Source organism: Herpailurus yagouaroundi, unplaced genomic scaffold, assembly GCF_014898765.1.
Source record: "Herpailurus yagouaroundi ecotype Mexico unplaced genomic scaffold, PumYag 419, whole genome shotgun sequence".
Classification (NCBI taxonomy): domain Eukaryota; kingdom Metazoa; phylum Chordata; class Mammalia; order Carnivora; family Felidae; genus Herpailurus; species Herpailurus yagouaroundi.
Window position 1 is genome coordinate 652426 of NW_024412636.1, and position 19368 is coordinate 671793.

The window sequence follows — 19368 nt, forward strand, 5'->3', positions numbered from 1 at the left end:
TCTGAGTGTTGCATGCTGTGGAAAACCAGACACAGCTGTGCAGAATGCAGAATTGTGTAGTGTTACCTCAGAGAAGCCAGTCAGCCCCCCAGTAGAGAAAATTTCCAAACAAATCAAGCTGATCTTAAGGGACAGGTTACTTTAAAAAATTTCAAGCATTTTTCACTGGTTATCATTCAGTCCCTGACTCTTTCCAGCCTCCTTCACAGCTACCTAGCTACGATATAGCTCCTCCCAGAATGCACCATGCACTCCTCTGTTCCAGTGCCTTTGCTTATGCTCTTCCCACTTCCTGGGCTGCCCTATTCATCTGCTTGGCAACGTCCTACTCAACCATCAAGACACAGCCCAAATATCACAGGGGAAGCCTCTCCCTGGTGCCCCATCCCCTAGGTGGGGAGAGAACCCCCCACCTAGACTGTGGGCACCTTGGAGGCAGGGACAATGGCTCTCCATCCACTCTCCTGGTGGTGGGGTTCAGACGCCGCCACTGCTCTACGTGACTAGCCACCAGCGGAGTTAAGTCCCAACCATAAAAGCTCAGCAGTACTTGGGTTCACCAAGACCTGGACCGCGACGGTTGAGATTCAAGTGGCTTTAACGTTAGCATAGCCTAGGGCTTCAGGGCTGGAAAGAGTCACCAGAACCCAGTGATGCCTGACTATTGGGTGAGGAGCCTGAGCCTAGGGAGGGGGGGAACACTTCCCCAAGTCACTCTGGGGCACAGCCAAGAATTGGTCATCTGACTTCCTTTCCATGGCTCCTTCCCCACTGCTCTGACAAAGCAAACCACAGAGTCAGGGAACCATTGTGGTTTGAGGTGTAAGAAGGCTGTTTTCCTGTGGTCTTTAAATGAACAATAAAAATTAGACGCAGTTCTGTTATGCCAACAGTTGACAAGGGGATTAACAGAGGCTGTGAGGGCATGGGAAAATCCTTAGGGAGGGGTTGCAATAACAGAACCGCATGGTTAGGACACAGGGTCAGATGCAAGGAGAAACCAAACGAAACGAAACAAAACCCCGTACCAGTATAGGATGGCTCCGTAGGAGCTCTGAAAAACTCAGGATGTGCTCAGTGACTGACAATGTGAACAAAACAGCTGGGAATGATCACCTCCTCCAAGAAGCCCTCCATGCTTCTAGGTCCCGAGCACCCACTGCGACCCCTACCACCCAGTGGGCGATAGTTCGTCATAAAAGGGAACGGAGGTGGTGGTGGTGGCCGTGGGTCACAAGGTGCTCATTGCATCCCTCCTAGGTCTGGCCACTCCTGTGGGCATGCTCCATCTGTCCTGGTCCCTCTGCTGGGCCCAGCCAGATAAGCTGGCTGCTTGGCCCGGAGGTGAGGGGGCAGGGCCTGTGGAGAACAGACCTGTGGCTTCTGAGTGCAGCTACTGCAATTATGGGTCTCTGTTCAAGTGGACGGGAAATGGCCATTTGCCAGTCTTCTCGCAGGATTCAAGAGGCCTGACGACATCAGGAAGAAATTTAGAAGCAAGCATCTGAGCTGCTACCTTCACCAGTGAAGGGCTCTTCCCTGAGCCTGCACTGACCCCCGAATCACACTGTGCACCACACTTCCCATCAGGCGGCCCTGCCAGCCCCCTGGATACAATCAAAAGTGACCCCCACCTCAGCCCCTCAAACTCGCCCCTCCTTTCCCTGGCTGGTGGCAGAAGGAAGCCACCGCCAGATCCTCAGGGATAGAGGGGCAGGGCCCACGATGCTTATGCGGAGGGAGTCAGCCCTCCCTTGGGGACAGCTCCAGGAAAATGACTCCAGGCCTCTCCCAGGTCCAACCCCTCTGTGTCCACTCTCTGGACCTGAGAGGGACCTCAGTTCTCCGCTGCAGGTGGAAGAGGCAGCCTTGTGGCCAGTGGGCCTGGACATGCATCTTAGCTCCCTATCAATCCCCTTAGCTTCCTGGGGCCTCGGTGTATTCACCTGTACACCTTCCTTGCAGGAGCAGTGCGGGGCTTGGCAAGAACACCCATAATTGCCTAGCCAGTGCCGGATACCCAGCAGGCCTTCAGAGCCTGGTAGTCCCTTCCCCTGTGCCACCATTGCCCCCACAGAGTGGGAAGGCTCACGGCGTGGGCACCTGGTGGCGTCATAACCTGGCTTCCCAGCATCTCATGTTCGATCTTGCCTCTTGGGCAAGTGGATGGGTCTTTCTGAACCTCCTCTCCCCACCTCCCTGCCTCTACCTGCCTCTTCCTTAAGTCCGGGGACTGCTACCTCCCGAGACGGCCAAGGCCACCCATCATGGGGCGCACACTCTGGGTCAGGCACTTTACAGAAGTGATCGCATTTAATGCTCAACAACCCTCCATTTTACAGACACACTGTGGCTCAGAGAGGTTGAGTAACTTACTTAAGGCCACACACCTAGAGGCTGGATGATAGGGATTTGAGCACCTGTCCATTTGGCCTGCAGACCATGAACGTAACCACGAAGCTAGACCTGCCTGGTCTTCCCCCTACACAAAGTGCTTATTGAATGCAGGCTCCATGCTAAATGCTTTACCTATCATCTCATTTAAGCCTTATAATAACCTTCTAAGGAACATACTACTATTATTGTCCTCATCCTATCATCCAGAAAGAGAAACTGAGCCTCGGAAAGGTTAATGGGGCACCTGGGCGGCTCAGTCGGTTAAGCATCCGACTTCAGCTCAAGTCATGACCTCACAGTTCATGAGTTCAAGCCCCGTGTCAGGGCTCTGCACTGACAGCTCAGGGCCTGGAGCCTGTTTGGATTCTCTGTCTCCCTCTCTCTCTCTGCCCCTCGCCCGCTTGTGTGCACATGCACTCTCTCTCTCTCTCTCTCTCTCTCTCTCTCAAAAATAAATAAATAAACATTAAACAAAAAAAGAAGAAAGGTTAAGGAATTTGTTTGAGGCCAAGCAGCTAGTAAGTAAGGATTTGAACCCAGGGCTGTCTGATTCCTAAGTCTGTGCTTGTAACACCATTCCCTTTGGTCTTCAAGGTTTAGTTCCAAGAAGTCCCCCGCGGAAGACCATTTCCCTTCGTGGCTGATATAATGGAAATAACAAAAGCGAATCTAGCCCCCACATGCCCCACCGGCTATGGAGTCAGACTCCCGGCCCTGTCCCCTTATTGGCAGGGTGGTCTCGGGCATGGCCTCTCTGAGCCTCAGTCTCCTCTGTCAAATGGGAAGGGATAACAACACATATCACTGAGGTTGTTGCAAAGACTTCAGTGACATATCAAGTGCTGGGCCCCCAGCAAGAGTTCTGCCTCCCACTGCCCCCGCCTCGCCAGCTCCCAGGACCCCGGTCACAAATCCCGGTTCCTTTTGCCCTGGGGAACGCCCCACCTCCCCTCTGGAGTGGAGAGCAGCTGGGGAGAGGCAGGAGGGGCATCGTGGTGGCCAGGCCTGGGAAGGACTTGAGGCTTTTGCCAGTTCTGCTGAGGCGTCCCAGAGGCCCGGGTGCGGTCAAATCGGGCAAGCAGTCCTGCCTTTTTCCCTTCTCCCCAGCTGCCTGTGCCTCTCCCTTCCTCCCTCAACAAGCCGGCCCTGGGGTTGAGCTCACGCTCAGAGGGCCCCTTGAACTAGTTTGAGAGAGGAAGGAGGAATTGGGTTCTGTGGTTCCAAGCCCCACCCCCACGCCTACAGTCTGGGAAAGAGACAGACCCCACATGTGAAGGGCTCTGAGACCGCACACACATGTTCCAACAGACGGCGGCCCGCTTGCTGTCACCTCCTCTGAGGGACCTTCTGGGACACCCCCAGGTAAAGCACATCTCCGTTCTCTCTAGCTCATCTAATTCCCTGTGAAGCCCATCTCCCAGCCTATATTTATCTTGCTTAATTACTTGCTTGTTTACGGTCTGTCCCCTCCACCAGAACGAAGATCTTCATGTGAAGGAGGGGACTTTGTTTACCACGGTGTCCCCAGGATCCAGATGGCACCTGCTCTACAGTACGTGCTCAATAAATGTCTGATAAATGAGTGAGTCCTGTTGACCCAGTCATTCTCACTCAGGACAACCAGAGCGATGGCACAAGGCCTGTGAGCTGGAAATGGCAGGCAGGCCCCCTGCCCGCTCCCCGTTCTCGCCCCTGTCTTATTCTGTCGGGGCCAGCGCCCCTTTTTACACCACAGATAGTCTCTGGAAGTCTACCCATTTTCATCTCCGGCGTGCCCGTTGCTTACGGGATCCAGCCGCTCAAGACTTTATCAATAAAAGAGGCATCCCTTTAAGCAAAGTGAATGACCATCCTTGACGTATTCAGGGTTCTTTCCTAGTCGCTTTGCTTAAACCGGGGCCCATCTGTATTAAAGGGAGCAGGTAACGTGAGGAAATCTAGAAAGAAATACAGAAATCTGCAAGGCCTGGCTCTGTTTCGGAACGTCCCAGCCGGCCACCACTGATCCAGACGCGTGGCGTTCCAGGGAATGCCTGGAAGTAGGGAAGCAGCTGGCTTACTCTTCTGCAGTGCGTGCATACCACAGAAACAGCTACCGCGGGGGTGCCAAGCCAGTGCCCCAGCGGCCCTCTCCCTTAATGAATTTATAACGTTCATTTATAACAAGTGCTGGGGACGCCTGTTTGGCGAACGGATGCCACTAAGTGCTCCTAACCGACAGCTTCTCTTAAGTGGGTTAAACATTCCCCTCTGCAATCGTCTTTATGTTATTGATTTAAACACCTTCCTTTGTCCCAGGGGGAGGAAGACGGCAACCAGCTTGACTCGACTCCACTGATTCGGAATTAATGGATGCGGGATACGTGTGATGTCTGAGTCATTGTTTGAATAAATCTATAACGGAGAACGTGGGCGTTCCTGAATGCGTTTCAACAACCGCCCCCAACATTTATGATTACCTATTACGTGTCAGGCACTGGCTGCGTATCTCAGAGGATGCAGAACCAAAGAGGCGTGGGCCCTACCTTCCGGAAGCTTGGTGGGTAAAGGGACTGCAGGCAAATCAGAGTCATTGGTGCCAGCCCTGTTCCCACAGGAGTTCACATAATCCTGACAGCCGCTCTATACGGTGGGTAGGCATCCCAGTTTATCACGGAGGCCCTGAAGCCCAGAGAGGCTAAGTAATTTGTCCAAAGACACACAACCTGTAAAGGACGGAGCTGGGATTAGAACCCACCTCTACACTGACATTCAGCCTGTGTTCTTCCCATACCACCGGTGGTTCTCAAATCAACGGAAATGCAAATTTCCACACTCTCGGTGATTCTGATGAATCTGCACTAGCCAGGGCACTGAAACGGGCCACCAGTGCAGTGTGGGAGCCACCTGGCAGAGGGCTGGGGGGATGGCCATTTAGGGAAGGCTTCCTGGAAGAGGTGATGCCTGTCTTGGGATTTGTGGCACGAAAGGGAATTCACGGGGTGGCCCGGCAAGAGAAGGGCACTCCAGGTACAGGGAACAGCATAGGCAAAAGCTTGGTTTGCTTGGGAAAGTAGAATCATATATTGTACACACAAAATCTACATCTATGTGGAGTGCGAAGAGTGGGGACGGGTGAGCAGTGAGGAATGAGGCCACAGGATGAAGGGGGCAGAATTCTGCTGGCAGAAGTGGCCTGGATTTGGGGCGCCCGAGTGGCTCAGTCGGTTGAGCGTCCGTCTTCGGCTCAGGTCATGATCTCTCTGTTTGTGAGTTCCAGCCCCGCATCGGGCTCCGTGCTGACAGCTCAGAGCCTGGAGCCCACTTTGGATTCTGGGTCTCCCTCTCTTTCTGCCCCTCCCCCGCTCGCACTCTGTCTGTCTCTCTCAAAAATAAATAAACATTAAAAAAAAATTTTTTTTTAAAGAGCAGAAGAAACCAGTTCATTAAAAAAAAAAAAAAGCGGCCTGGATTTAGCCCCAGGTTGGTTTTCCCAATGACCACATAGCACCTGTATACCGATTACTTAACACTATTCTTTATATCAGGGAAACTATATATGCTCCATCAACAAAGAATCCCAGTCTCACTGAGAATAAATTCAGTTTTCCCATAAAAACAAATCACCAAAACACCGTTATAAAATCCTGCTTGGATCCTGTCACCCGCAGACGGCCTGTGCTCTAGTCCCGCTCTGTGTTTGTTTAACACAGGAATTAGTTAAGTACGGAGAATCCGTGTTATAGAAGGCACCCATAAAACAGAAGGATCACTTTTATATCCTGATCGGGAATGAGATACACGATATATTGCCAGGTGAAACCAGGAAGGTGATGAATGCTGTATTCGGGTACAGAAGGAAGGGAGAGGAGTAAACACATGCAGGCTGACATATGCATAAAGTATCCGGATGGCAGTTACCTCTGGGGGAACCTGACAGGGCCGGGAGGGCAGCTCAGTGCTCATTGTGTGCCTTTTGTATCTTTAACTGTTGAACCATGTGACTATATAACTTCCTATAAAACAATAAGATACAATTAAGCCTTCTTTTGAGTGATAAAGAGGCGTTAAAGAACTTTAGCACCCACTGACACTTTGGTCTTGAAATACTTGGAAGGGCGGGAAGAGCATTAGGAAGGGAATAGCATTCTTCTGGGTCCCACGTGATTATTTTCCTTGTTACCGAACGCTGAATCTGTGGCTCACCCGGAATCATTTCATGTGGCTTGGGTCTCAGGGATCTGAGAGTACGCTTTTTTCCAACAAGAAATATCCTTAAGCATGTAGTGTAACTTGACCGCCGCAGAAGGCCGGGGAGGGCCCAGGTGGGGCCTGGGCCCAGTGGAGGGGCGGGTGGGGGGGGGGGAAGGGGGGGGTTGGCGGGGAGGTCAAGGCCCTCTTCCCATCCTTTTGGGAACAAGACTAGGCTGCCATCCCACAAGGTCAGGCCCCCCGGGGGAGCACCTCCGAATGTTGGGTAGTGCTCCCCATACGCTCTCCTGCGGCCAGTTGTCAAGTCCTGTTGCGTAGCCCACGAGGAAAGGGAGACACAGAGAGGTTAAGCGGTATGCCCTGAGGCCGCTCCCCTGCTAGTGGCAGAGCTGGGATTCCAACCTGTAGGCCTGGGCAGGGAAAGCCTAGGAGCCTCTGAGCCAAGCCGGCCTGGAGCGGGTAAGGGAATGCGACCCCACCCCACGAAATAAGAGTAAACCTTAAGACCCAGACTGGGCCACCCCAGACTCCTGGAGCGGATCCACAACGAGCATCCCTTACGCAGCACAACCCACAGACAATTTTGGTCTCTCTCGCCATTTCCATAAGTGAGTATAATTTATGTGTCTAATAGCAAAGATATCAAGGTTGGGAACCCCCTGGAGTGTTAGAAATGCAATTTGTAATTACAAGCACACAACAATTTGTTCAACATGTCAGCTACGTCCGCGGTAATTATTACCCTGGTTAAGGGTAATCCCCGCCGCGCATGGGGATGGGAAGCCAGGAGTGGGGGCACGGGGCTTGGAACCCGGTTGTCTTCCTTGAGGCCATTTCTTCTCCCAAGACCCCTCCTGTTCCCTCCCACAGTGGGCCAATATCCCTATGGTGGCTGCCCCCGGTGGGCCTCTCACGGGCTCGGCCCTGCCTGCGGGTGCCTAAGTACGGATCAGTGGGCACCTCCTTCTTGGGAGGCATCCCTAGTGGATCCTGACGCCTGCTCTCAGGAGGGGCCCTGTTCCAGGCTTGCTTCCCATTTTTCCTCGACAGTCTGGGGATAAGGCTACCTTCTAGTAAGTTCCCTCCTGCTGTAGGCTGCTTGCGATGCAGCCTCTAGCTCCTTTCCCTTGGCCTCCTTTGGTGGTCACCTGGAGTTCTACGCTAGGGACAGTTAGGTACACTAGCAGTGGCCGCGGCTGCCACTTCCGGAGCACCGATTCTGTGCCCGGTGCTCCACGGCGCTCACACTGGGGCGCGGCAACCTTCCCAGCCACACAGAGGGCAAAGTCCACATCTTACCCAAGGGACAGAGGCCCAGAAGTACCAAGGCACTCGCACAAAATGCAAGACGCACAGATCACAGGGAAGCGGGTTTCGATACGGTGGATGGTCCGAGCCATGAGGGTCCCCACTCTGGGATGCAGCCTCTGGTTGGAAAGGGCACTTCTTCATTCAACACACATCGGCTCCTTTTGTGCTTTAACTCCAGTGCGAGGGACAGGGGCCACGTGGAGCTGGGGAAGGGACTTCCAGGCTCTGAAGGCTTGCTAGATGTCCAGCACTGGCTAGACTAACTGTTGGGCACTCTGTATTTTACACACGTGACTTGTCAATGCCCCTGTCCGCCTTGTGAGGCTGGGACTTCATTAACTGCAGATCAGAGATCAGGACCCCGGCACTGCCCTGTAAAGTGGGGGTTCACCCAGAAGTCCCCAGGTTGGGCTTGCTGGCAGATTATGATCGGTTTGAGACCACAGTTCAGGGCACAGCTGGTGGAGCCCTCCCTGTAGAGGACGAAAGATAGGGTGGCGAAAACTGCAGGCCAGAGCCACCGAACCAGCAGTCTGGGTGTTGGGTCAGGGTGCGGGTGAGGAGCAGGGGGCAGTGTGGCTGGCCCTGGCCTGATCAGAGTGGCCCCAATCCCACCACTCACTAGGCTGGTCCTGGCACGGGGCGGCGTTCACCGGCCACCGCTGGGGCGCTGGCGCCACCTCTCGCCCTTCTGGAGAACTGCAGCCTGACCTTCCCAGACTGGACACAGCGGGCCAGACAGGGTGGTACCGCCCAGCCTTGGAGCAGGTGTAGAGAGGGGCCGCTGAGCCAGACCGCGGACCCGCCCAAAGCTTCCTCGTTCAAACCTCTTCCATTCTGCCTGAAGAATCTAAGGCCCCCTCCTCCCCAGCTCTCCTTGTACAGAGGGCGGGCGGCTGGGTTAGGAAGCAGAGCAGGGCTCAAACCCAATTTCACTGACGTTTCAATCTAACAACATGTCACTGCCCTGCTTCGAACCCTGGCTCCTCACTGCTTAAGAAATGAGTACGAAACTCCTCGCTATGCCCACAAGGCCTCGCAGATTCGGCCTCTGCCCTCCCCCTCCGCGCGGCCTCAGCCTCTTATCCGGCAAGTTGGCTCCTACCCCTGGGCCTTTGCAAAGGCCAGTCCCTCTGTCCAGCACACGTCTCTCTCTTTTCACCTACTTAACCCCGGCTCCACCTGCATGCCTCAGCTCCTTCAGGGAGGCCTTGCCTGACCTCCTCACAGGCCCCATCGAGGAATGTCTCCTAGCACCGTGGATGCTGCTCAGGGGAGCGTCTCCCTCTCTTATGCTGCACAACTGTGTGAGGATAAGGATCGTGTCTGCTCGATTCCCCATTTATTTCAGCTCCAGTGCAGTGCCAGGCACATACTAGGTGCTTCAGAAATATTTGTGGATGAAATTAGTTATGTCTAGTTCACATGAGTCCCTGTCCCCAGATTAACATGCCTTCGTAAATACAGCATTCATTTCTCAAGGGGCCAGGCGCAGAGGGAAATAAAGGTCCTTCCTACTTGAGTTCTGGGGAGGGGGATATTAATACACGGTGAAGTGGAGGGTCTGTGCACCGATGTCCTGACCAGGAGCAGACAGCCGGGAAAAGCTAGAGCTGAGACGTGGACCCAGGTCTGTTTTGACTGAAGCCATTCTGTGGCCCCTGAAGCCAGGCATATGGCCCAGTTCCCTCAGGATTCACCGGGCTGGATCTGCTTGAGCCACTCACGCAGACGGAGGAGAATGGAGTTCCCTTGCCCCTGAGGTTACCAACAGAGTCCTGGAGAGAGAGTCTAAAAAATTAAGCATAGGAGGGCTGCCTAAGTGGGGAGGAGAACCCATTCCCAGGCATCTCTCCTTTGCCAGTCAGCATGCTCAAGGCTGGTTCTACCACCAGCAGGCAGGGCTCCCATATGTGAATCTGTAAAAGGCGCCCTCTTCTGGTGGACATAGCCTCTTACGCCCACGCTTGGCAAGACTGCCATTTCTTTCTTTGCCAACTGCTCTCATACAGTGCACAACCTGAACATCTGTACACTAGAAGCGCCTGGAGCTCCGCCCCACTGGGTGGGGTCCCTGCTATTACTCTCCTCACACTGACAGTGGATCTGGCTCTTCCTTCAAGGGGGCAGGGAGCCCTTCCAGTAAGGACTTGTAATCATGCATGCAGGACATGTGGCCACATGCAGCCACCTGTGCCTTCCTTTCTTAGGCCCTGGGAGAGGGAAAGCCCCAGAGAAAGCCCTCTGGGAGATTTCCACGGCAGAGATAAGCCACCGGCAGGTCCAGAAATCACAAGGCCCCCAGAGAAAACATCAGCAAAACTTAGCACTGACTTAAGCTGCCTCATGGAATCCCATCAAATCTGAGCAGGAGGGCAGTGAAAACCCCAGCCCACATCACGGGCTTAAACTCAGGTGGAAAGGGTGACATGTGGCTTGCTTGGGTCTTCAAGGAGACAGACCCTCAGTCCTCTCAGAGAGACTGCTGCACGCCCTGGGCTTCTGCATCGAGTCAGGAGCCCGGAGGAGGCCAGGGCATGCTCAAGGTCACCCAATGGCCAGCTGGCAGCCAGGCTGGGCCCGCGCCAGGTCTCCAAGCTCCGCCCTCGCTCCAGCCCCAGATCTGCTGGAGTGGGGAGGAGGGGGAGCTGGTCTCCCAACTTGGGCCTTCATGGGGCACAGAGGGACCGTTCTTTGCAGCTCAACAATCCCCCTGTTTGCCCCGTGCCAGGCTACAGCCTCCCTCGAGTCCTGCTGACGAGGAAAATCTGGTGCCAGCGTCCACAAATATGTGTGCCTTCTGGAGGGAGGAGGCAGCCGGCCTTTCTAGCCGAGTGGGCGGATTTAAAGGCCCAGAGGGAAGCCACAGGATAGAGGCAGAGGGAGCTGCTGGGTGTTTTCTTTAAAATACAGCACGGGGAATAAACACACACACACACACACACACACACACACACACACACACACAGAGAGCTCCTGAATATTTCCGACCAGATACCACAAAACCGCTTTCCATGTTTGCTCTGAGCGGGAGGTGGGGGGCATATGAAGTTTTTGTTGTATCTTCTTGTAATGTTGAACATTTTTACCACGGGCCTGCTTTCCTAAGCAAACAGTAAACTCCTAGAAATAAGCCGAAAATAAGAAGCCCAGAAAGAAAGAAAAAAGGGAGCTCAGGTATCGACCTTCTCTGTAAAAACCTTCTCTGTGCTTGCTGGGACACGGGCAGTGTTGGTGGCCCATTTGTGCACATTTGCACTGTAGCCACAGAGTGACCCAGAGAAGGGGGCCCCTCTTGTTGTCACCCCCACTACACAAACCATTGTCCAGGTCCTAGCCTGGCTAGGCACACTAGTCCTGGCCTAGTTCTAGGCTGATTCTTGCTCTTCACTTCTTCCCGGGGACCTGAAGTTCTCAGAGAGCCTGGGGAGGAGCGACACTGCTCCAGAGGGAATGTGCCTTGTCAGGCAACCAAGGGGAGTCCGCAGGCCGTGGTGGGAGCAGAGCCTACAACTTCCGGGGCCCTGGAGATGTTCCGCTGAGATGCTGCCGGGCCATGCTCTCAGCCCAGGCCCCTGCTGAACCACAGCCCCTTCCTGGGCCTCAGTTTCCTCGTCTATTAAATGGGCAAATCTGCCCTGGTTTGCCTGGTAGGAGTAAAGATTACTCCTACTCCAAGGGAGGTGCCTGGCACCTAGCAGGTGCTCAGTCCACACCCACTTCCTCCCTCCCTCCCTGCCCTGATAACTCCAAGAGCAGTAAGGCTATGTCCTGCCAGGCCAGGGACTGGCCACTGCCCGGGGAAAGGCACCGGGATCTGGAGGGCCGACTGGAGGTTGGCAGTGACCCTCTCTCTCTAGCAGGCATGCCCTGGACACTGGAGAGGACGCAGAGCCCCCTGGGAGACAGGTGGGCTGGGTGCCTGAGCCTGTGTGTGGGCTCAAGCGGGTTCGCATAGTGGCCTGAGATCTGGCAGGTCCCTGTGGCAGGCTGTGGCCCTCCACCTCCTACTTCCATTGCCTCAAACAGACCCGGATGCAAAGGGCTTAGGAGGAGACGTTTATTTTCCAGACGCAGGTACCCAGAGGTGGGCAAGGAAGACACAGCCAGGGATCGCCCTGGCCCTCCCTTACCTTGGTCCAGTGCCCTGGGTGGGGGTCTCCTGCAGCACACAGCACGGCCTCGCTGGCCCCAGGGGCCTCCTCTGTGGCCCACGTAGATGAGCTCCCTCAGCCCTTCCCGGGCCTATGCAGTGGCCAGCGTGGGTCATAAGCCCTCAGCCCCTGCTTAATCCGCCAGAGCCCGAGTCAGCGCCAGCGGGACACGTGACAGCCACAGCCCCACAGACCTGTTTGGCAGGAGTGGCAGCTGGTCCCGTGGGGGAGGGCCGCCTGCACAGCCCTCCTTGCCCTCGGGGGCTGTCCCTGATCACCACACTCCTGCTGGCTCCTCCTGTCCAGAGCCCGTGTCCTGGGCTCCTGCCCGCCACCCCCGGAAAGGTATGGGTATGTGGGGGGAGGGGGGGCAGGGCAGATGGGGAAAAGGGCTCATCCAATGGTGCTGGGTAATAGTGTGTGTGCGTGTGTGTGCGTGTGCACACTTGGAACGGGATCCTTATCTTACGCCACACACGAATCAATTCCAGGCAAAGATCTAATGTAAAACATACAGAATATGCACGGCCATGGAGTGGGAAAGGATTTCTTAAAACAGAAAACACTGATAATAAAGCTCGAGATAAATTTGACTACTTAAATGAAGAACTCTGAAATGCGGCGCCTGGGCGGCCCCATCGGTTGAAAGTCCAACTCTTGATTTTGGCTCAGGTCATGATTTCACGGTTCGTGAGTTCGAGTCCCGAGCTGGGCTCTGCGCTGACAGTGTGGAGGCTGCTTGGGATTCTCTCCCTCCTTCTCTCTCTGCTCCTCCCCTGCTCTCTCTCTCTCTCTCTCTCTCTCTCTCAAAATAAAAAAATAAACTTAAAAAAAAAAAGAACTCTGAAATGAAGATGTCCACCCAAAGACCCCAGGAAGAGTAAAAACGGCAAGATATTTACAACATACATAAATGATCAAGGATTCAAGTCTCAAATGCCTAAAGAATCCCCCCAATCAACAAGAAAATAAAAAGCCCAAGATGGGCAAAAACACTTCCCCAAAGAAGAGATCCAAATGGCCAATAAGCAGGCAAAAACGACCCAACCTCATCAGCAATCAGGGGGATGCAAATTAGTGCCACGGTGACCCACTATTACACACCCACCAGCTGAGCAACAATGCCAAAGACTGATAATAGCCGATGCCAGGAGAAGGGGGTGCCATGGGACGGAATGACCACACAGCATTCTTTACAACCCAGTGAGAGGTAATGCCCTAGAGAAGGGCATGCCATGCACACTAGGGCACAGACAGGTTCAAGAACAAAACCAAAAACAACTCACATGTCCATCACAGTAGACTGGAATACATAAACTGTGGCCCCGGCGCGGCGAGGGAATACGACCCGGCAGTGACAAGGACAAACTGTAGCTACTCATGACTGGAGGAGTCACAGAGCTGCACCCGCAAGCCGAAGAAGCCAGACCCAAACAAGTTATCTACAGCCTACGTCTATTTAACAGACAGCTCGAAAATAAGAAAAACAAAACGATACCGTAAAGAGTTGTTCAGCCGGGGCGCCTGGGTGGCTCAGTCGGTTGAGCCTCCAACTTCAGCTCAGGTCATGATCTCTCGGTTCGTGAGTTCGAGCCCCGCATCGGGCTCTGTGCTGACAGCTCGGAGCCTGGAGCCTGTTTTGGACTCTGTGTCTCCCTCTGCCCCTCCCCCACTCCCGCTCTGTCTCTGTCTCAAAAATAAACATTAAAAAAAAAAAAAAAAGAGTTGTTCCGCCGGGCGGTAACACAGTAAGAACAAGAGCATCATTAACACAAGAGTCTAAATGGTGAGACTCTTTGAGGGGTAATGGTTGGGGAAGAGCACCAAGCTGGGTGGGGGTAGGCGGCTTCTGGCAACACTCAGTCTCTTGACCCAGGTGGTAGGCACATGTATGTGTCTCTAACTTTTCTTTAAGCTGCTGCACAGATGTCTATTCACTTTCCTGTGTGACAGGTTGCATATCACATTTAAACAGAAAGATGTATCTGACATTGGTAGGGGACAGGCGGACACCCCAAGCTGTGATTGCAGAGTCACCTGCCATAACCGGTCACACCTCGACGCCATGGCCACCCAGCCACACAGGACATCTGAGCTGCGAGGGCTCATTCTACCCTCTCATTTTAAAGACAAGCACCGAGGATCAGAGACAGAAAGGAACTTGCCCAAGGCTGCACAGCAAGTTGGGGTCAGGACCGGAATCTAGGTCCCAAACCAGGTTCTCTCCTTTTCCGTTTGGGAGAATTTTTCCATTGCAAATCACCTTTAACATCAATCAGGGCAGACTGATTCCTTGTAGCATTTACCACTCTCTGAAATTTTCTTTATTCCCTTACTTATCCATCTGGGTCTCTGGGCGCTAGAACAAAAACTCCTGGGGGGAAGGGTTTTTTGTCTGTTTTGCTCCTGCGGTGTCATAGTAGGTGCTCCATAAATATTTGTTGCATGAATGGAGCTTGCATTTCTATTTGGACTCTGAGGTCCTAGAAATACTCAGTGGCTCCTGTGACATTCCCAAAGGAGAAAATGAAAAATAACTATGACATTGACACACTTTCTCAGAATTATTTTCATAACTGTCTTAGGCAGCTGGTACTATCATCACCCCCATCTTAAGGAGGAGGAAACTGAGGCTCAGGGAGGTTGTGAATTATCCAAGGTCACAGCACTAGGAAGTTGAGAGCTGGCACTTGAACCCAGCCCCAGAGGCAGGCCAGCCTTTCAGTCAGTCCACATACAGGGTCCGGGTATCAGGGTCTACGTGCTCCAGCCCTCCTGCTCCCCCATTCCTACCCCCCAACCCCACCCCTTTGGGGTGCCAGTTACAGCTTCCAAAGCATGTTCTTTTTTTAAAAAAATTTTTTAACGATTTACTCATTTTTCAGAGACAGAGAGAGACAGAGTGTGAACGGGGGAGAGGCAGAGAGAAAGGGAGACAGAAAATCCAAAGCAGTCTTCAGGCTCTGAGCTGTCAGCACAGAGCCCGATGCGGGGCCTGAACTCATGGACTGAGAGATCAGGACCTGAGCCTAACAAACTGAGCCACCCAGGTGCCCCTTCCAAACTGTGTCCTGGCCTGTTCCAAACTCCGGTCTGGGGGTGGGGGGGGGGGTGGGGAAGGGACTCGTCCAAAGCGAGAGCTTGTCCAAAGTGCTCTTCCCTCAAGTTTCCCAAGCCAGCGTGACCAACAGTGACCCCAGCACTGCTCACGGATTTGCCATAAGACACTCAATTTCCGTATTGCTTCACTTCATACCAAATCCTCAGGCCCCCTGGCTAAGTCCAAAAACTGGTCCTAGTTCCGTATCTGGATGAGCTGAATAATGAAATGTTCCCATAATACCCCCAGGCAACTGGCTTTATTAAAACACCCTGGCCCTTAGCATTTTTACAAACCTGTATTACTATCAGGATAGCTTTCAGCAAGCCCTCAGATAATAATAATAAGAAGAATAATAATAATAGTAATAATAATAATAAATCATTGGCTCTGGGAGTCCTGGAGCTCCAATGACCCTCCAGGGTATCTAAACCAACTGAGAAACATAAATCTTCTCATCAGCCTCAGTTTGCATACCTCCAGTGAAGGGAACTCACTCCCTCATGAAGGCAGGTTGTTTTTTGTTTTTTGTTTTTTTTTTTGTTTTTTGGATCCAGCTCAGTTGAGCACAACAAAAAATTATATTAGCCCCCAGCACTAGGGACTACGAGGTGCCTCAGCCACTGTTCTGGCCTCAGGGAGTTTAGTTGTGAGTGATTGTGTCATTCCAACAGAAAGGGACACAGCACAGGCTGGGATTACCTTCTAAAGAGGCAGCATGTGAGGCCCAAGCCTTTATATCCCTGTCACATATGGCACGTGGATTTATGTGGGTCAGCCTGGACTCTGTGCTCACTCATGAGCCCCTCCCAGAGGAATGTCTCCCTAGAAGCATCTGGGCATGACAAGTGGCAAACCGTGGGGCTCTAGGGGCCCAAGGAACAGAAGGGATCGTCATCCGAGGTAGGTGGGAGGGTGCAGCATCCCAAATCCTTCCCGCTGGCCTGTGGGATTGACATAATTGTTTTAATATTATGCTTCCAGAACCTTCACACACATTGATGGATGGCTTTGTGGTTTTGCAAATGAAATGGGATAATATATGTGAGAGCCACCGTGAGGGGCTCTGGCAAAAGGAGCAGATGCTTAAAAAACGTTCACTGGGTTTGAAATGCAATCGTGTTGGATCAGAAGGCCACATACACGTAGTTCTTCGAAGAGTCGCTGACAGCTTGGCTGCCTGTGTCCTGCCTTCCCAAGTTGGCACTTGCTGAGGTAGCCCTGCTGAACAGCCTGGGGGGTGGGGGAGCGGGAGGGGCTTCCTGAAGCCTAGTGTCTCACCAGGGAGGTCTAATGGCAGTCTCACCGATGCCCCAGCACGCTATTCTGCTCAGCGATAATGGCTCACTTTGGGGGAGGACACAGGGACTCAGGGAAGGCTTTGTTGAAGCAGTGACATGGACGAGAATAAAAAAGGATGAACAGAGGTGTCTAGGTGGCAGGGCGGGGTATGCATTCTTGTGGGAGCCGGGACGGGGCCAGGCTGGGTCCAGTGGGAAGACAGCAGGCACTAGGCGATGCTGTTCCCCCAAGCAGGTCTGAGTTACACCTCACCATGGCAATAGTCAGGTCTGAGTTCCGTGGTGCGGGGGCGGGAGGGGGGGAACCCCGGTCCACACGGACCTCACCAACAGGATGGGGCTTGGCCCAGCCACTTTTATGCAAAACTCACTTCTTGACAGGAGCAAACAATCCCATTCCCCACCCCAATTCTGAGATGCCAGCAGGGAGGGATGAGGCATGGGGTCAACCCTCCAGATTCGTAGCCTCCCTCACTGGTCAGTACTGAGCCCCGCTTGCACACCCTGCTGACAGGAAGCTTACTATAAAACCAAAGGCCGGCTGTGCTCTTTTAGGGTACGGTTGGTTAGGTGCTTAGTTTACCCCCCACCCCCCATCCCGGTAGTCAGAACACCGGGGGTGGGAGAAAGGTGAAGACACAAAGGGTCCCAAGTTCTGGCTCGGCCTTGGCATTCCCCTCCGCACAATGGGGAAGGGGCATAACTGATATCATGGGGGTTGCTGTGGGGCCAGCAGGTATGGGGTGGGCAGGGCAGGCTGGTCAGAACAGCTGTTGGAAGGGCAGGCAGCCACAGGCACTTTTGAAAAGCAGCCTTGCGAAAGGATGGCAACTCTGGTCATGAGACCCGAGATTGCTTAGTGTTTGCACGGTGTGCAGGAGCTGGAGTCCCCTGCAGAAGACGGCACCAGTCCCCTTCCTTGTCTCTCCACTGCAGGGACCTCTATGGGAACAGCGAGTCCTCTGAGTGTTCCCTAGCAACCCAAGGATGTCTGGAGAGCTGGGGACAGTGGGAGGCTGTGTGACCTTGGACGTGTTCCTGCCTCTCTCTGGCCTCAGTTTCCCCATCTCTAATAAGGGATTGGGCCCTAGGATGCTCCCTCCAGCTCTGATGCTCAGTGTCAAGGCTGTGGGCATTGTGGCACCCCCAGCCCCTCTTAGCTCATCTTTTCCTGCCGGGGTGGGGGGCAAAGGGGGGGGGTGGGACTGTTTCTCTTCTCTCCTTTCAAACTCAACTGCTGGGCTCTGGCCTTACCAGCCCAAGGGAGGAGTCAGGCACAGTGTTGGGGGCAGGAGAGGGTGACCAGAGGGGCATTCCCGTGTCACCTCAGTTTAGAGTTGCTCCCAGGGGCCGCACAGGCCAGCATGTGCAGTCTGGTGGGGACAGAGCACTGAGTGGAGCAGGGCCTCATCAAAGTGCACAACCAGACTCTTGCTCCTAGTGCAGGACAAGTGCTTCCCCTCTCCCCCCACCCCCACCAATTATGGAGCATGCTCAGAGCAAAATGTGCAAAGCTGACCAGGCAGAGCAGAATGCCGTCCCCATGAGCCTAATCTCATGGACAGGGCTGGGGGGAGGGGACACCCACTGTCGTCTTTCTGCTCCGTCTGCTCCAGGAACAGATCAGCTGTGACAGTTGAGAGCTTGGCAATTTAAAGTGGCAAATGCCTGGCAGAAACATGGGAAGGGGGGTTCCCCATGACTGGCGTGGGGACAGCCTCCTCTCACCACCGGGGCCAAATGTCCCTTCCCTCAATACTGCCCAAGGCAGTGGTATCAGACAGGGCAAGGGTTTCCTACACCCCGGACCCCCTGGCCCAGGAGCGTCCACCTCAGGCTGTCCTGACACCTGAAACAACCCCATCAGTTTTCAGACCACTGCTGCCTCCTATTTGGGACTGGGTCCAAAGACTGCCCTGGCTGTTCCAGTCCTCAAGCACCATCACCTACACCGATTGCCGGCCCCTGGGGGTCTGACCCGGAGCGTCTCCAGCATAAAAACCAGCCTCTTGCCCACGTGGTGGCAGGAGGAGGGGCTGCCCAAGGTCACACAGGGGGTCAGGGGCAGGTCTGGATTCGGACCCAGCCCTCCAGCCCAGCCCTAACTCCTCACTCCCTCCCTTGGACGCGTCTATCTGGCTCCCAGCGAATTCCGGAGATGCCTCAACCTCCCGCCCGCAGGCTCCCGACCCCGGACGCGTGGCTGGTTTTCTCCGCTGGGAGGCAGGAGCAGGGGAAGGGCTGGTAGGGGGCAGCTTCACCAGGCGACCCTCCGGGCCTGGATTCACGTTTCCCCGCCCCAGGGAGACAGCCAACTGCATAGACGCGCAAATGGAGCACCCTGAGCCCCCCCTCCCCCCAACATCGCGCCTTCAGCGTCCACAAGGTTTTGGATAAAGGGTCCGCATAGCCGCGGAGGCTGAATCTCCTACGTCCTCACCGATCGAGTTCCAGAGAGCGACACCCGCAGAGCCCGGGCTCAGAAAGACTGGCGTTGGCGCACCCCAGGCCCTCCGGGCCGCCTGCGTAACCCCGGCTTCCAAGGCCGAGAGCCTAGCGGCCTCTGATCCCCCAACCCTACGACCCAGTGGCCAGTGTCCTCTCCGCCACTGCGGCCTCGGAACCTCCTCCCCGGCCGGGCTCCGCAAAGCCTCCTGCGATCACCCCTCCCTCCCCCGGTTCCCAAGAGCTGCTCGCGCGTCCGTGTAGCCGCGGCTCCGGGGGCGGAGCTGCCGCCCAGGCCTTTCGGCGGAGGGGACTCCGGGCCGCAGTCGCCGCAGCCCCCAGCCCCGGGCTCGACCCCGCACCGCACCGCACCGCACCGGCCGCCGCGCGCGTCCCCCGCCGGCCCGCCTCCTACCTCGCGGGTCCGCCTGCAGCCGCCGAGCGCGCGCCATCCCCGCGGCGGGCGCGG

The 19368-nt window shown here is 54.7% G+C and overlaps 1 protein-coding gene across 6 annotated transcripts in view; it reads right to left on the reverse strand.

The window, feature by feature from the left end:
• The window catches only part of IQSEC1 (IQ motif and Sec7 domain ArfGEF 1), a 171937-nt gene that overhangs the window by 78382 nt on the left and 74187 nt on the right, over positions 1–19368 (reverse strand). The window contains exon 1 of one of the 6 annotated variants that reach the window (XM_040463738.1): positions 12033–12186. The exons of 3 other annotated variants lie outside the window; for them this stretch is intronic. In XM_040463738.1, coding sequence (XP_040319672.1) covers positions 12033–12169 — 137 coding nt within the window. In that variant the 5' untranslated portion in view covers positions 12170–12186. Of the gene's footprint in view, positions 1–12032; positions 12187–19368 lie in introns of those variants that run through there. 2 more of the 6 variants (XM_040463739.1, XM_040463742.1) reach the window with 2 other exon arrangements.